Below are 17,401 nucleotides of genomic sequence, written 5' to 3'. Positions count from 1 at the left end.
CACATTTCATTACACCAAATACACAAAATAATGTTCTTTTTAGCAACATCATATGACCCCTTTAAAACATAATATAAAATAAAAAAATAAAAAATAGTGCAGCTATCTTTTCTCCTAAAATCCTTGTGTCTGCATTATTGTTCTCACAAGCGGATCTGGCCGGTGGAGAGGGCACTGGTGATCCACAACAAGTCGAGAGTCTTGAAGGGCACCAGCACAAAGCTAACGTTGGCCGCCAGGTTTTTGGCACTTTCTGGGTACATGAAGTGGTGTGTGGTACGGCTGCCGGCATCCTCTTCGTACCCTACAGTGGGAGCCAGGTTCATCCTGGAACACACAGACCCAATTGAATTGGACCGTGAAAACGCTCCCTCACTTTTGCTCAAACAAGCCCTATTACTTTAGCATTTCATTATTTTCCCCATGACGGAGTACAGAGAACAAACAGAAAGTGCATTCAGGTTGACAGCCAGCAGCAAAAAAAAAGCAGACAGAGAGACATCACCATTCATTGTAATTGTACAGAAAATAATAACCAGGGAATTATTCAAAATGCTCCTTTTTGTTCCACAGAAAAACAATGTAAGGGTTTGGAATGACATGAGGATGTATAAATGACACAATTTTCATTTTGGGGTGACCTATTCCTTTAAGAGAGACAGACTGCAAGAGACAAGCAAGATGATGGAAAGAGGGTGTGTATCAGACAGGAACGCAGACAGGGTCGGTGTCTATTCAGGAGACACGTCTGTTTCCCCGATGGATGTCAGAGCTTCTATTTCACAGCTCATGTCCTCTCAACAAAATGCTCCGATTAGAAAACAAAAATCCTGCCTCCCTTTCTCATTCAATCTGTATTCTACATGTATTCACTGAAATTGCCTTACATCACCAAGGTTTTGCAAACACATAGAATCTCAAGCTTGTATCCAGGCACAGGATTTAAAAAGCTTTAGATGCAATAGTCCTAGAAATTTTAATGCAAAACAAATATCACGTCATCTCTCTCTCTCGCTTTCTTTATCTTCTTAAGACTAAAAGCTTTTCTCAAAGTGAGTGAGATGTTTTACCAATCAAATCTCAAGCGTTTTTCTTCTTATATCATCAATCTCTAATAAACAAAAGGCCAAAGAGCAAGGCTTAAACTGGAAACCACAATACTCATTTAAAATTAAGATTTTTTTTTGGTGGAAGTGCAAGAAAGGTTTGTTATTCTACAGCTCTGTTGTAGTGTTTAGTAGTAATACAGTTGGTACTTAGCACTGGTTTTCACAAATTAATTAAAAGTAAACAATAAATTAATGAATAAATTCTCACCAACGCTTCACACCAGTATGTAATGTCAAGATGGCTGCCAAGAGCAGAGGTGGCTCCACACCCGCTCTTTTGTATCAGCTTTTCTTGCATATTCTGGTTGGATTGGTCTACATTCTTGAACAGTTTTATTCCAGTAGGAAAAAAAAAATCAACATTCATTAATAGAAAAACTCAGGATTACCAGCTTTAAACCACAACATGGGAGTAACAAGATGTGACTGCACATGGTTGATCTACAAAACTACAGATATATTGATCTCTAAAGATTTAAGGAATAAAGTGGTTAGTGAACTGAGAAAAGCAAAGTCATCTTATTTCATGCAGTTGTTTGCTGACTCACAGGGCAATAGCTCGCTTTTTTGGAAACATATGAATAAATTATATAAGTATGTCAATATGCCATTGTTTGATTGTTTAGGTACAACATATACTCGCATAGTTATCTATATATACACATCTGTAATTGTACTTGCTTTGTTCCTTGTGATGACTGTGTTTGTTTTTTATTTGGATGTTTTGATTTTATGTAAAGCTTAACCAGGGACAAGGGCTGCAAACTAGTTTTATGCTACATGTCCTATATACACAGCATCGGTTGTCTGTATGTAACAATTTGGAAACTAACTGTTAAATTATGAATAAATTAACCACAAATTCAGTCAAAGTAAGGACATAACAAAACTGAATATAAATGAAAAGTACTGATGCTTTGGAAATTGCAAAAATTAATTTAATACCTGTTTTTTTAATCAGTAGAAGAACTTGCAGCAAATTTCAATTCTGTTTATCACATGATGTAGTAAAAAATTCATCTTCATCTTTTTATATTTTACAGGTTGATCAAGATAAAATCGGTAAAATTATTAATAAATTTAACAGCTCAAAAGCTAAAGATATATTTGGTTTAGATGCTTCTCTTATTAAAAACGGTGCAACTCTGGTAAGGCCAGTAGCTAATTTGCTAATTTGATCTATTAAAACTGGTGAGTTTCCACAAAATTTTAAAACAGCTGTGGTGACCAAAGTTTTTAAGTCTGGAGAGACTGATGAGGTGTGTAATTATAGACCCATCTTAATTATTCCAGTAATTTCCAAAGTCATAGAGAAGTTAAACAATTAATGGCTGAAAAATTAATGAATTACATGGGGAAAAAATAAAAATTTATACTCTAAGCAATTTGGATTTTGGCCAAAGTATTTAACAGAATTGGCTATATGTCATTTTATAGATACCATAAAAAGTAGTTGTGGTGTGAAGTCGTCTCTTCGAAAATGCAAACTAGGTATACCACAAGGCTCAATATTGGGTCCTTTGCTTTTTTTGTTTATATATAAATTATTTACCTGAAAGTTGCAAGGAGGTTGGTTGTCAAATTATGCAGATGACACAAATATTTATGTAACAGCAGAAACTTCTCATCTGGCTGCAGAATTGTTAACCAGGCAACTGGTCAGTGTTTCCCAGTGGCTGCAGGATAACTGTTTAACTTTAAATTACAACAAAACAGTTTCAATTTGTTTTTCACTAAGGAGCAAAGTGCTGGATGTATTTATTTGACCAAAAGGAAATCAAGGAAGTGAGTGAATTTAAATATTTAGGTGTCATTGTAGTCTCCAAGCTTAAAGGGATAGTTCACCCAAAAATTAAAATTCTGTCATTAATTACTCACCCTCATGCCGTTCCAAACCCGTAAGAAAACGTATGTTGTTCTGTGTCAGCCGCACCACACACGAAAACAACGTATCCGTGTGGTGCACAGAACAACATACGCAGTTTGCGTTCAGTGGATACTCTCCAAAATGGCGCTAGGGTGACACAGAGGAGACGAATTGTTGAATAAAGTCTTTTTTTTTCTTTTGCACACAAAAAGTATTCTCGTAGCTTCGTAATATTACGGTTGAACCCCTGATGTCACATGGATTATTTTACCGATCTCCTTGCTACGTTTCTGGACGTTGATCGTGGTAGTACCCTTGCTGTCTATGGGAGGGTCAGAGAGCTGTCAGAATGCATCAAAAATATCTTAATTTGTGTTCCGAAGATGAACGGAGGTCTTACGGGTTTGGAACGACATAAGGGTGAGTAATTAATTACAAAATTTTCATTTTTGGGTGAACTAACCCTTTAAGTTTGATGCCCATATTAAGAACATGTCTAAGACTATTAAGACTAATTCAAACAGTTTTCATATGATAAGACCATGTATATCTCTTAAAGCAGCTCAAATGTTTATGCATACTATGATATTTTCACATGTGACCTATTGTGCGATAACTTGGGTGAACTAACCCTTTAAGTTTGATGCCCATATTAAGAACATGTCTAAGACTATTAAGACTAATTCAAACAGTTTTCATATGATAAGACCATGTATATCTCTTAAAGCAGCTCAAATGTTTGTGTATACTATGATATGTTCACATATGACCTATTGTGCTATAATTTGGGGTCAGGCTTCCCAATCAGTTGTTAAGCCTGTAATGTCATTATACAAACAAACTTTAAAAGTAATGGATCAGAAACCAATGAAATGGCATCGTCAAATTCTTCAAAAGTATTATTTGTTAAGTTTTGATCATTTTTTTGATAAAGTTTTCATTTATAAAAACAGTATTTAAGTTTATATGAGCTTGCCCCTTATGTAATCTGTTAGCTGATACAAAAATACAGTAGTGATGGGGCAAAGACCAGAGGGGCAGTAAGTGGGAATTGTAGAGTTTGGAGATACAGAACTACTGAGGGTCAATCATCCTTTTCAGTGAAAGGTTCACATCTATGGAACACCATGCCTGTAGATTTAAAGTTGCAATCAGAACTCACAGTTTTCTCTACAAAGCTGAAACAATGGCTGAAGTCTCTACAGCGATGTGAACATCGAGTACCTTAGGCTTATTCAGGCTGGTTAAGCTTACATTTTCTTTCTGTATGCAGGATAATTTACATTTTATGCTTGTGACTTTGTATAAAGTTACATATGTGTTTAGGTATGTCAATATGCCATTGTTTGATTGTTTAGGTACAACATATACTCACATAGTTATCTATATATACACATGTGTAATTGTACTTGTTTTGTTCCTTGTGATGATTGTGTTTGTTTTTTATTTGGATGTTTTGATTTTATGTAAAACCTTAACCAGGGACGAGGGCTGCAAACTAGCTTTATGCTACATGTCCTATATACACAGCATCGGTTGTCTTTATGTAACAATGCCTAGCGTATTGCCCCTGTTAAATAAACAAACAAATAAAATACAAAAATACAGAAGTATATACATGAAATGCAGTTGGTATGCTACAAGGATGCTAACAGATTTCAAACAAAGTACTGTTTACTTTAATAAAAATGTTTCAGCCAGTGGAAACTTATGAGCCAATAAACAGCAACAGCAAACTAATTTGACTGAGGCAGGAAGCTCAAACCATCTCTTAAACTGTGCCAAAATGAAAGCAGACAGCAGTTAAACAAATAAAGAGACGAGGAGACAGATGCTGTGGGGCAGAAGAAAGAAATGGATACAGCGGAGGACGAGATTTCAGAGCTGAATCAATAAAGACTTGACTGAAATAGCACCTCAATTTATACCTCCGTCTCTTTCAGCCGCTCCGACTCTCTGATCTCTACTAAACATACACTGTTCTTCAACGTCTCCCCAGGCTATTATTTTACTCTTTTCTTTAAGCAGCAATATGCACATTCTGCCCTTTTCCATGTTCATTCAACTGAAATCTGCAATTGCAAATGTCAATCCACCATATCTGACTGTGATCAGTGTCCCAGAAAACAGAGCCATTATTGCACACTAAAACCAAGACAAATACTGCTAAAAAAAACAACACACACATTTTCATAAGCTCTAAAATAAATAAAACTATAAATATATTGATATGGATAAATGTGGCTTTTATCAAAGATCTTCCTTTTTTAAGAGCTCTAGCTGTTCTGTTGGTTGCTTAATTGATTCCTTAAAAAGTAGGGGTTTTTTTCAGTGTTAAATTACTACTTTTAATAAATCTCCTATAGCAGCTAGTAATCTATTTCAAGGTTTATGTACCCTAAAAAAATTAAACACTGTGGATATATGCTTTTGAAATATATTTTTTATTAGTTTGAGTATCCTACCAGTCTAAAGTCAGAAAAGTACAGAAGTAGAGAAATTACATACTAAAACTAAACAAAAAAAACACTGCAGAAAAAACATAACTTGTGAAAAACACATAACTAAATAGTGTTCAAATTGAAAACAACTTTGAAAATGCACAACTATCATAACCTAGCTAGACAAACTCATTCTGAATTCAACTGAATTTGTATGTCTTATTTTTTTTGTTTCAAAAGAATACCAAATCATTTTCATAATCTTAGATATGTAGTTAAAAATAGTTTGAAAGACTGTTTTCTTTCCATACTTCGTTTCACAGTGGCATTTCAAGACTCACCTCATGATGAAGTCGTGGCCATCAATCACTGGACCGTAACCTGCCCCCCGGAGGTTGCCCGAATTTCCCACCACGGCACAGCGCAGACAGCGGGCAGGGTCCCACGAACCATATGGGGAACGGCCTGGAATGACCTGGAACAGCCTCTGTAGAACTTGCTGGATGTTGTGGGGTTTGAATTGAGGCTGCAACATCTGTACAAAGCCCAGAGGGAAGAGAAGAGAGGGAGGAAGAAAGGGAAAGAAAGAAACTAACATAAGGTTGGGCAGTTATCTTTTAACTTCACACCATCTGCACACCTGCCTTTGCACACATGCATACTAAAATAAACATCCAGGCAGCCAATTAGCTGCTGAAGTCCTCTGCTGTGATGAATAGAAAAAAAAAAAAAAAAGACGTTCTGAAAACCAAGACCAGACCTAAAATCTTTTACTTTTGTATTTTACTGACATCCCTCCATGATATGGCTTCCTTCCAGCCAACCCAGTTCTCTATCTTTCCCTGTTTTCTCTCCCTCCTTTCCTCTCCTCATGGTCCCTGCTGCTGAGTTTACCAGGTCTCCATAATTCTTGGCAGATGTTTTCTGGGTACAGATGCCAGCCACTGATTTTACTCTGTGCCCATTCAAAAAACAGGAGCCATTGTGTTTAATATAAGACTCTTTCATCAACGGAAAGCTACCATTAGAGGTTTAGGATCAGAAAGAATTTATTATTATTTTTTTTTTTAAGATTTCTATACTTTTATTCAGCAGGAGTACTCTAAAGTGATCACAAGATTTTCACATTTCTATTTCAAATAAATGCAGTTCTATTAAAATTTCTATTCATCAATGAATCCTTAAAAAAAAATCAAGTTTTTTTCCAAAAATATTAAGAACAACTGTAAAACATTGATAATGAAGAATCAAAAATAAAAATATGATGATTTTTAATGGAGTTTTGATAAAATAAACACAGACTTCATTCAAAAACATTTAAAAAAAATTACCAACCCCTCTTGAACAGTAGTGTGCATATTCATGTAAGTTATACAGTATGTGCATCTTTATCTGTATAGCAGTTTTGTGCAACAATCAGAAATTAAATTCCTGACTTGATTGAATTTAAATTTGATTTGAACTTGTTACAACCCACAGGACGCTGAATTAGAATTTGAATAAAAGGAAGAGAAATTTAATTAATTGCAATTCAAAAATTTCAAACAGAGGAATTTCATCAGTCCACCTAAGTTTCATAAAACAAATTACATAATTAGTTTTGAGTAATTATGCCTATTAAACTCTGAAATAAATGTCCAATAAGTCCAACACTGCCAAAACAATTAACAATCACTCTTTTCTTTTTTTTTTGGACCAGTAATAAACCACCTTAGCAACCACCTAGACCACCCCAGCATTCTAACAGCACCACTTACATTTTCTGAAGAAAATGTAAAATTCAGCAGTGCAAGCATGTTCCTAACCTTCATCCCAAAATCTTACTGCTTCTTTGGCTTAATGCAGTCCGGCACCCGCCCTGCTTTTAATTCACTCTGAGCAAGTATTACGGACTTACACTTTTCAGCTGACACACTTTTTTCAGACATTACTCATGTTCTTTTTAATGAAAATGCCCTCTTGGCTTCCTGTCGTTTAAACATGATGCATAAGCACAATTGCAGATCGCTAACCTCTCTCATTTAAAGGAGAGAAGCACAACAAAATTAGGTCTCTTTTAATTAAGGACAGTGTGAGTTCACATGCAACAATTTTGTAGCCATTTCATTTTGTTTTTTCATTTAGTTAATGCATGAGGCCAAAAGCATTTCACAAAATCGAACCACAACAAAGTCTAACCACATCAACTGAAAGGGTTTCTTAAGCTAAAAGCAGAAGAGAGTAACCATAAGATCACTTACCACCCACCAGTAGTACACGTCTGAAGGCAGCTGGATGTTGTCCCGAATCCACACAGGCGAGATGTCCGGGTCATAGTTCTCGTCGAACCAGTCAGAAATGCCTGGGTCGCCCACGCACTGAGAGCAGGCACATGTCTTCTGCTGAGAGCTCTCAGCCGGGATGACAAAGTGGGAACCGGAGTAGCTGGGCACTAGCTTAACTCTGCGTGACTCTTCCCATCCCGGGGGTTCCAAGTAAGGCAAGCCGGCTCCTCCTCTCAGCGAGAAGGAGAAGAAGAGTGAGGTGAGGAACAGGAGGGCAAGGGATCCCAAGACCACGCAGAAGCGAAGGGAACATCGTTTACCCCCTCGTTCTCCTGCCACTGCATGTCCGACTCCGGCAGCCACCCAGGGTCTCAGCTCGCCCATCCTCTGAGCCCGAGCCCATGCAGCCCAACCCCATCCCAAGCTGAAGCGTCCCTCTCGCTGCGGAGGCACAGACGGCATGCGCCCGCCCCACTCCCATGAACCGGCCCCTGCCACCGTGCCCAAACTGGACTCAGTACTACACAGCGTACTGAGCTACAGGTTTTAAACCCAAAAGTGTGTGAATCTCACAAAACTGTGCACCTGTGAACTGCCACTGCTGATCTCCAGTCTGTCAGTCTTCTCTTTTAATGTGTCACCACTGCTGTGGTGCCTTTTTAGCGCTCTTTATTTTCGCTCTCTTCCCCCTACACTGTGAGATCTCCTCCAGCTCTCTCTCTCACGCTTTTGAACTGTCTATACTGCCACGGTTCAAACACACACCAGTCTTTCACCTCTAAAAAACAGTCTGCTTGTAGGCGTGTGTGTGATCGACACTATTCTCCCTGCAGTGACAGTTGGAGGAATAGTCCCCTCTGTGGTTTTGACATCTCAGTGCCAGACAAGCTAGGCTGTCATCTGTGTCTGTTCCGTTACAGTCCTCTATGAGTACAAGTTTGTCACTCTAATCCGGTGTGTTCGCGCCCGTACGCTCCGTCTAGCAAGCCACCATGTCGAACTTCGCAGCCAGAGGTGGAAAAGGGTGGAGTTTTCTCACAGACTTGTAATGAAGCTCTTTTGCAAACATCTTGAATAGTTTTACATTCTACAACACTCTCAAAACTCTTTCCATCTCATTCATTCGGCAGTAGTTACTTTAAATGCACAGACACGCCACCATGCTAGTTCCTTGATCTTTACGGTGTCTTCAATGAAAGTAGCTTGAAGATTCATCCGATTTTCTTCTAACACTGCATCTGTCTAACAGCTAGTGGAGTATGTGATCAGCCGAGTGCTTGTAAATGTGTTGCGTCGCAGGACTCGCTTGCCAATTTCACAATAACAGCTCTTAACAGAATTGGTGAGGTGGAGAACACGGATTTCAACAAGGCAATGTAGCCTGACCTGCTGTTGTCCTGTAATCTCCAAATCTATAATCTCTGGGATGTTGCTGGCCCACCTGTGTGAGCTCTCTTTCTCTCTGCCAGTTTGCTGCCAGAGAAAACCCGTCAGTCTGAGAGGGTGCTGTGCATCAGGATGGTAGTGAAATCCAGCTGCTGGTGTCTACAGCTGCTCTTCTTGATTCAGGCAACCTTCCAAACTAAAAACAGACAGACAAATGTAGAATTATGTATCTTTCCCACTTTTTTTTTAGCATGCACAAATTCTAAAACAGATTAACATAGATTTTCAGAGAACTGGCAAAAATAAATAAATACAATTTTAAAAAGCACAGAATATTGGCATGCATAATTAACAACAAATATTTCACACCGCTATATGCCAAAATGTGTTTCGCTCCAGAAAATGTTCCACATTTAATACAAATTACATCAATATGACTTTGAAATGTACACAGAAAAATAAAGTACTTTTTTTTAAGGTTTAAAGTTGAAAAAGGTTTTAGAAAGGTTTAATTTATGTTATGGTGTTTCGCTGTACCACAACAACAAATGTACAGAGGAGCCCTAAAGTCTGAGACACTCTGAAAGGATTTTGAAAAACTTTAAACCAAGGAAAACGTTATGAAAAAATTATATGAAACTCAAAATTATTTGTTTCTGCATGATTTTTAGATCACCAATCAAACAAGCAATACTGACACTGACCATGTGAACTCCTTTGTACAAAACAGCCAATTTCAATGTTTCCCTTGAAGAACTGTTATTAAAGCAAAGGGGAGACAAACAAAATACCAAGACATTTTGCCATTATCAATTCATGTTAAATTTTCAATCAAATTTGATCCCGATAATATAATTTGCAAAAAATAAAAATAAATAAATAAACCAAACTAGAAAAGAACATACATGCATTTCCACTAGTGGTCTCAGACTTTTGAATGCCAAAATAGGTATAGTGTATGACAAACAAAAAAAGAAAGAAAAGAAGCATAGCAATGTAAATAAGCATGTAAAACATCACTAGCTTCTGCTCTTATACTTGTCAATTCTTTTCGGTTTGTAACATTTGCAGTATACTTGCAAATTACTTATAGTTTCTCCCTCCAACTCATACTTTATTTTCCAGTCCTTTTTTTCCTATCTCTATATCGGAAAGATATCAGCGAAGATGTTAAAATTAAAAGTCGTTCACTGACTTTTCACTGATAGCCTATCCGTCCCTCACACATTTTGTGAGGCACCAGTGTTTCTATCTTTACGTCTCTCTTGTGACCCCCGATTTCTGTTGGACATTCTCTGTCGAGCATCTGCTGAGATAAATTACCAGACCTCAATATGTGGAGCACACACACCAGTTCAGGCACCTTAGAAAAACACGAACTTCACAGCCTTCACAAAATAACACTAACCAATTTGTTCGTGCTTCATTTGAAGTAACATTCATTTGAATGCATGTTTGAAAGAAATGCTCAGAGGTATAATCTCTGACAGCAAAGCACTGTTTTAAACATCAGCTTGATGCCAACAGTTCAATCGCGGGTTTAGAAGAGGATATCGACATATCAAACAAACAGGTGGCTCGTGCTGCTTTCACTGTGGTCGCAGATTAAATCACGCGATTGTGATTGCATGCGTGGGCGAGCCGCTCGAGAACACATAATACTCTCCCCTTCCATTCCAATTAGAAAAATGAATTAAAGATTTCATTTTCTCCGGCAGGAGTAAACGCCTACTTCTTTGATTGAGACGTTCTCATACTTAAACACGCTGTTTCTTTTTAAACGCCCACAGTTTGAAGAGAGAAACCGCGAAAGAGGCTGCAGGCAGAGTCTGATAGAGTTTATTTCTGCAACATCGAGCGCCCTGCTGATTGTTTCTCTTACCGGTAGTGACGTAATGGACGTAAACTGGAGCGCGATCGAAATTAAAGGCGTGAATTTACGGAGCCCCCAAAGGGGAAAAATACGGGGTGAGAGATTTATTTATTTTTTTTTTTCAAGTCGTATGCGTTCTCCTGCAAAACGTTTGCGTTCCCCCGAGAAATGTTGCGTTCGCTCGCAAACCTTTTGCTTTCTCTCGCAAAGACATTTGCGTTCGCTCGCAAAACTAGTTGAGTTCGGACAAATACTTTTACTTCACAGCTTGCAGTGGTTCATACAGCTCCGTACGTTCACAATGGAGCGGTTAATAGAGTTTTATTTTGAACTTGTATAAAGAAATACAGTCAGTGCTTAGTTCAAGGCACCGTTTTGGGACATTCTAAAACGCTTAATGTGTGTACTAAACCAGTGACATTGGAAGACCAAATTCAGTAGGCCTACACACCTTATTAATAAAGCATACTATTTACAGACAAGCAGAATAGCCCAAAATATGTACGTAACGTGCTAAATGTCACGTTAAGCATTTTCTCCTTCATAGAAAGAAAATGCTAATTAATGGACTAAGACAGTGGTAGGCCTATAAAAAGGCAGAATTCGGTATACAGTTTATTAATAAAATATACTAGATACAGGCAGGGCCGTCCTTAGGGGGGGGGTGCAACTGGTGCGGCCACACCGGGCCCCGCGGCGAACGGACCAAGGGGTGCCCCGGTCCATATCTTGCACCACGCCCCGCGTCAGCTAAGGACAGCCTTGCATACAGGAAAGCAGATAAGCCTAGAATATGAACAGAAAGCACTAAATTGCACTTTAAGCGTTTTCCTTCCAGAAGCAATTATAAAGAAAATGCTTAACAAAAACAGGAATTAAAAAAACACCAAATATGCTATAGAAATTATTAAAAATATATACTGTGTACAAGCAAGCAGATTGTAAACACGCTGTATTGCACAACAAGCGTTTTCTCCCAAATAGAAAACCGTGCTTAATAAGACAGTGAAAGCCCAAATTTTAGGCCCTATGTATATTTTATTAAAAATAATATACAGGCAAGCAACGCTCTAATCCAGGACTGTCCAAACTCGGTCCTGGAGGGCCGGTGTCCTGCAGAGTTTAGCTCCAACTTGCCTCAACACACCTGACTGGAAATTTCTATGCCTAGTAAGAGCTTGATTAGCTGGTTCAGGTGTGTTTAATTAGGGTTGGCGCTAAACTCTGCAGGACCGAGTTTGGACAGCCCTGCTCTAATCCATTAAACCACGTTAAGAGTTTTCTCTTTAAAAGAGTTTTAAGCCACGTTAAGAGGGCCAATGCGCTGCAGAGTTTAGCTCCAACCCTGATCAAACTCACCTACCTGTGATTTTCTAATGATCCTGAAAACATTTATTAGTTTGCTCAGGTGTGTTTGATTAGGGTTAGAGTTAAACTCTGCAGGAAAGTGGATCTCAAGGGCCAGATTTGAGGATCCCTGCTTGATATGATGAGTATCTAAAAGAAAAGTCTTCCATCTGTTTGGGTTTTGCTCTGAATGAATGTGCACGAGGTGTTTATGTTCTCTCATCATCTTTTCGATTTCAATCTTTTAGTTTATGCACAAATACACTAGAACCAAAATGTTGTTTTGATTTGGAAGACTTCCTCAATGAGTGGATGATATGGTGTGTGAATTATTCAACGACGTCCGACTTATTAAAGTAAATTATGTCACTAATTTACTGCAGTTCGTCTTGTGTGGTTTGAACAAAACTTGTTACTAAAGCTTTATGTAATATATTTCGATTGTGTAAATGTAGCCTATCACAAGACAAAAACATACAGTACTTATGGTTTGTCAATATTAAAGACAGCTGTTGCTGTGGTTACCTAATTACAAATATTCTAGCAAAGTCTAACTTGTAAACTTTTTGTGGTTATTGAAAAGTTGTTCAGTTAGCTAACAGAGGATTTTCATTCATTGTTCTATATTCATAATACCATAGGCTACTTCAAAATGTATGTAATTTCATTGATTGTAATGTGTTTAAATGAATTTATGATGCCTCTCTGAATATATATGCCACCTTTGTAAAGTAAAAATGGCAAGAGAGTGTGGTTGAGTGTCTCAAGACCAGCATATAAGTGTGATGCACCTCTATGCACACCATATATATAGGCTATACAATCTCAAATGAAAGGCAAAACCCTCTTAAAGCTGAATTATGCTCCCTTCAATTCATGCTTCATTTTCTCACCAAGCATCACATCCTCCTACCCCATCCAATATCTCAAAATGACAGTCTTCTCATTTATAAAGCCATCAGCACACAGTTGCTAGACTCACAGCAAACAAATGGCATATGAGATGTGTAACCATTGTTATTCTTTTTTGGTCAACACATCTAAACATGACTGCTCTCACAGTTGTGCTTAAAACAATAATACTCATATTCTTGACTCCATACATATACAAACACACGCTTGTACATTCTCTAGGACAAATTCAGATGATGCACTAACACCAAATTCTCTTTTTCTTCCTTCTTTAGCCATACACAGGTATCACGCACAAAAACATCCACTGACCTTAGCTTACTCGTTCTTTCCCTCTCTCTTGTTGTTCGGTCACTTTTAGTGGGTCTTGACCAATGTGCCTGCTCAGCAAGGGTGAGCCAAGCACTGTAGAGTGGGTGTCTGAGTTGCCTTGGCAACGAAACCTCACAGCTGGCTGCAATGGAAATTTAATTGAAAGAGAAGAGCAGACATTCACATACTGGGTGGGCTTGCATTTTCTCTGACTCGCTGCTGGACAGGTTGCTCTCACATATTCAACAGTCGAATGCTCCAATTTTATGCTGTCTGTGATCAGATTGGAAGCAGGGATGGAAAACAATGTCTGTCCAGTGACTCTAGGGTTAACGCACTGACAAAACATGCACTCTCTCCCGCTTGAGGATTAATCTAATCATAAAATAGTAATTTTCAATGGCTTAATCTAATTTCACGTTTAATGGATTAAACCCTTTGATAGCTGGATACATTATTGCTTGTTAGGCCTCTCATGGGGAAAAAGTATGATTATCGCGTCATTTTATTTTTCATTTAAAGGGGTTATATGATGCTGCTAAAAAGCAAAGCACACAGCGCCTTCACAACATGGCAGCGGCGGCAACAATACTACAGCGAGAATAAAAGTTACGCCTTCTTTCTTTGCGTGAACATTTGGGCGGTGTTATGCAAATCTTCCCACATCGTGACGTAGATATGTGGGGGCGTGTTAGAACGAGCCGTTTTAGGTAGGTGTGGTTGACTCTTAACTTTTATAAAGAATATCTCTTTGGATTTGAGACTTTAGTCTTTGCAACTTTACAGATCTTCTTTATGCACCAAGAGCTTGTAACTCTCCAAAGAGAAAGGAAAATTTGAAATCACATCATATGACCCCTTTAAAAAAGTAAACTAAATTTATGATTTTGCTATTTTCATCAACATTTTTTTCCAATGTAATCTGGTGTCAGCTGAAAGTGTTTTCCATGCATATAAGCCTTCGTTCAATGATTCTTAGTTCAGTCGACATTTTGGAACTCTATAACTGCTAGGAATTGCATTTGATTTCTGGGAATGTGGCCTAATAATAAATGAGCCATCATGCTGACCTCTTTTAATGCTGGTGTAAGTCATCAATCATTTATTCTCTCAGAATTGATTTACTCAGTATGCAGATAAATAATCCAAAACTGTGGTCATAACAGTAGTTTGCAGAGTTCACAATACTGAACTTAATTTGAAAATGCCTTGTGAAATGAACATTTTAACTGAAGTGGCTTAGGCTACTCCAGTTTTTGCATCACAAAAACATCTCATAACTTTCTCTCACGCTAATCACAAAAAACTATAACATTTCACTCCATTTGAGCTTCAAGCCTCAAACTAAAATGACAGAAAATGAAATGAGATGCCTGCATCTCTAATCAATTTCAAGTCACAAATTTATTTTATGTACAGCCTTCAGCTTCAGTTGTCTTTATTTCTCATTCTGCCTCTCAGAAAATACTGGCTATCTCATTTTTATTTCATCTTATTTTATACCCTCTCGAGGGAAAATTAATTTAGCCTTGTGCACCTAACATGAAAGTAAAACTAAACTTAGGTGCTATTTTGACTCAAATTTATAATTATCTAACATAAAAACATTTCATGCCACTTGATTTGACAGACATCAAAATCACTTGCAAACACTTTCTTGTATATCCATACTAATTGGGACACTGTCCTGGCACTGGATCAGTTAACAGCATACAGCTAAGAAATCCATACCCATGAATTGTATTTGTGCCCAAAGGCAATGAGTTAACATGCCCCCTTGAGCCGCATTCTCCTGGAGCAACTGTTGACCGTTAATCATGCCTTTCTTGACAAACCAGATCCACAGGGGATGCCACCAGCCAGGTCCTCCATGTCCAGCAGAAGCTGGTCTATTATGAACAACCATGATAAGCCACAGACACATCTCTACAATGCTGAAGAAAACAGCCCTTATGGATCTCTATGGCCTGGGAAATTCTGTAGCTCTCAATTTTAGAATGTAAATCAGAGCAGAAATCATTTTAAAGATGCAGCAAATACACCATGCAGCACTAGGAGTTCAAAACGGTTATATAGGAGAGACAGGAGAGGTCGCTTTATAACAGCAGTGATGGATGGTGCAGTCATGTCTTTTTCTCGCATAAACTGTCTTACCAGAAATTAGTGTTTGTGTGCCGTGGGAACTCCTAACAGCTGCAGCTGCCCAAGTGTCTGACTCAGCAACCCATCGCTGCTTCAGGCTCTAAATGCCAGTATAAGTATGTATGTGTGTATTAGTTCCAATTCAGGAAAGCTGACTTTGATTTCTGGCACCAGCACTGGTTGAAGCAAGTGACCTATCAATATTGCAAATATTGGCTTCTTGAAAATATGTAATAAAATATTGAGTGAGGTTATGCGTAAAATATGCTATGATAGAACATGACAAAATCCAAGGAACAAAATCAAATCTTAAATACCTCAATATTTGCTTGTGAGGACAATTTTAGTTTCTGTTTAAGAAAACAAATTTAAAAGTGATATTTTCTTGATTAGCAAATGTCAAAATATCAATTTTTCATACTGTACATTGTTGTGATGCCTGAATTAATTTGTAGCATTAAAAATATTGTAAAATGGTTTTCACATATTTTATCTATTTGTACATCTACACTGAGAAACGTTGCTGCCTTAAATTTAGTACAGTCATCTGTATAAATTAAATTACATCAAACTGACTTAGAAACATGAGAAGAATATTGTATAACTTATTTAAAAAGTTGGAAATTGCTTAACTTATTTTGATGAGTTTTGTTGCCATGACTTATTGATCATACTATTTTTTACAGTGTAATATAATAATTTTAATTAATAAGAATTTGGAAATAATTACCACCTTATCTGTATTTGCCATAATTTTAATATGGTGCATCTCTATTTATTTTTTTTTTGGCAGTGATTTGAACAATGTATCCTTGCATTACAAGATGAACTTTGAAGTCTTCCTTAAAAGCCCACATGGTCAACCTGACCTCAGTTACCCGCTCTTCACTGACCTTGTCTCCGTTGCACTGGTTTGACACCTCACATCTCCTCACTGTTTCCCTGTGGAATATTCATGAATTATCCATGAATCTGTGGCTGTACCTCATATCTACTTCTCTATCTACAGTATCTCTTTCTGTTTGGCAAGTACAGAAAAAGATGTTCTTTCAGCTGGCCCTTTTCTATATCTATACCTCTCCATTCTCTCATTCTTTCTTTTTGTGCCGTCCTCTTTTAGTGATGTTTTTCATCACTTTCTCTGTATGACAAAGTATTTCTTCTCCTGTGCCCAAAAATGTCTCTCTCCCTCACTCATCCAGTAGAGATCCTCTCAGGCCACCTAGACTGGGGCCAGATGCCAAGGCCTGTCGCAGAGCCCATCGATCGAGAGGAAAACCGTGGGCAACGCTGGCTCTGGAACACCACAGCAGAAGCCCTCATTGCTGGCACAGTTAACCCTTATCTCACCACCTCACTGAAATGTTGCTCACATTGTATCCGGATGTCATGAAAGTGTTGCAATGGCAGATTGAAAGGCTGTATGTCTATTATACCATTCTTAAATATGTCAATTTCCAAAATTACAATAAACCCCAGAGCTACTTTGTTAACATTTAATTTGGATTAACTTACAATTTGTACATGAGGTAAACTACAGTTGTGTGTGCTTGCTCAAAGTCACACTGCAATAACCTAATCAATCTAATGTGCTTAACCCTCATGTTGTGTTTCAGTCATTTTGACCCGGAGAGGATTTACTTTTTCCCAAAAATCCTAGTTAATATTATAGCATTGGACTAAAACACACTGACCTTTCTCACAGAGGGTATAACAACTCCCCCCCCCCCCCCCCCCACAACAAAAAA

General features: G+C 37.9%; 1 protein-coding gene across 5 annotated transcripts in view; it reads right to left on the bottom strand.

The window, feature by feature from the left end:
- Window positions 1-17,401, bottom strand: part of LOC107672232 (CMP-N-acetylneuraminate-beta-galactosamide-alpha-2,3-sialyltransferase 2-like) — a 29,198-nt gene that overhangs the window by 4,391 nt on the left and 7,406 nt on the right. Inside the window, exons 1-5 of one of the 5 annotated variants that reach the window (XM_016465325.1) lie at window positions 16,547-16,632; window positions 13,512-13,653; window positions 7,658-9,263; window positions 5,759-5,952; window positions 148-327 (exon numbers count right to left, since the gene is read on the bottom strand). In XM_016465325.1, the coding sequence (XP_016320811.1) occupies window positions 148-327; window positions 5,759-5,952; window positions 7,658-8,143 (860 nt within the window). In that variant the 5' untranslated portion in view covers window positions 8,144-9,263; window positions 13,512-13,653; window positions 16,547-16,632. The other 4 variants (XM_016465326.1, XM_016465328.1, XM_016465324.1 and 1 more) reach the window with 4 other exon arrangements.

This window comes from Sinocyclocheilus anshuiensis, unplaced genomic scaffold (genome assembly GCF_001515605.1).
Source record: "Sinocyclocheilus anshuiensis isolate Anshui unplaced genomic scaffold, SAMN03320099.WGS_v1.1 scaffold997, whole genome shotgun sequence".
NCBI lineage: Eukaryota > Metazoa > Chordata > Actinopteri > Cypriniformes > Cyprinidae > Sinocyclocheilus > Sinocyclocheilus anshuiensis.
This window is presented reverse-complemented; position numbering and strand designations above follow the sequence as displayed.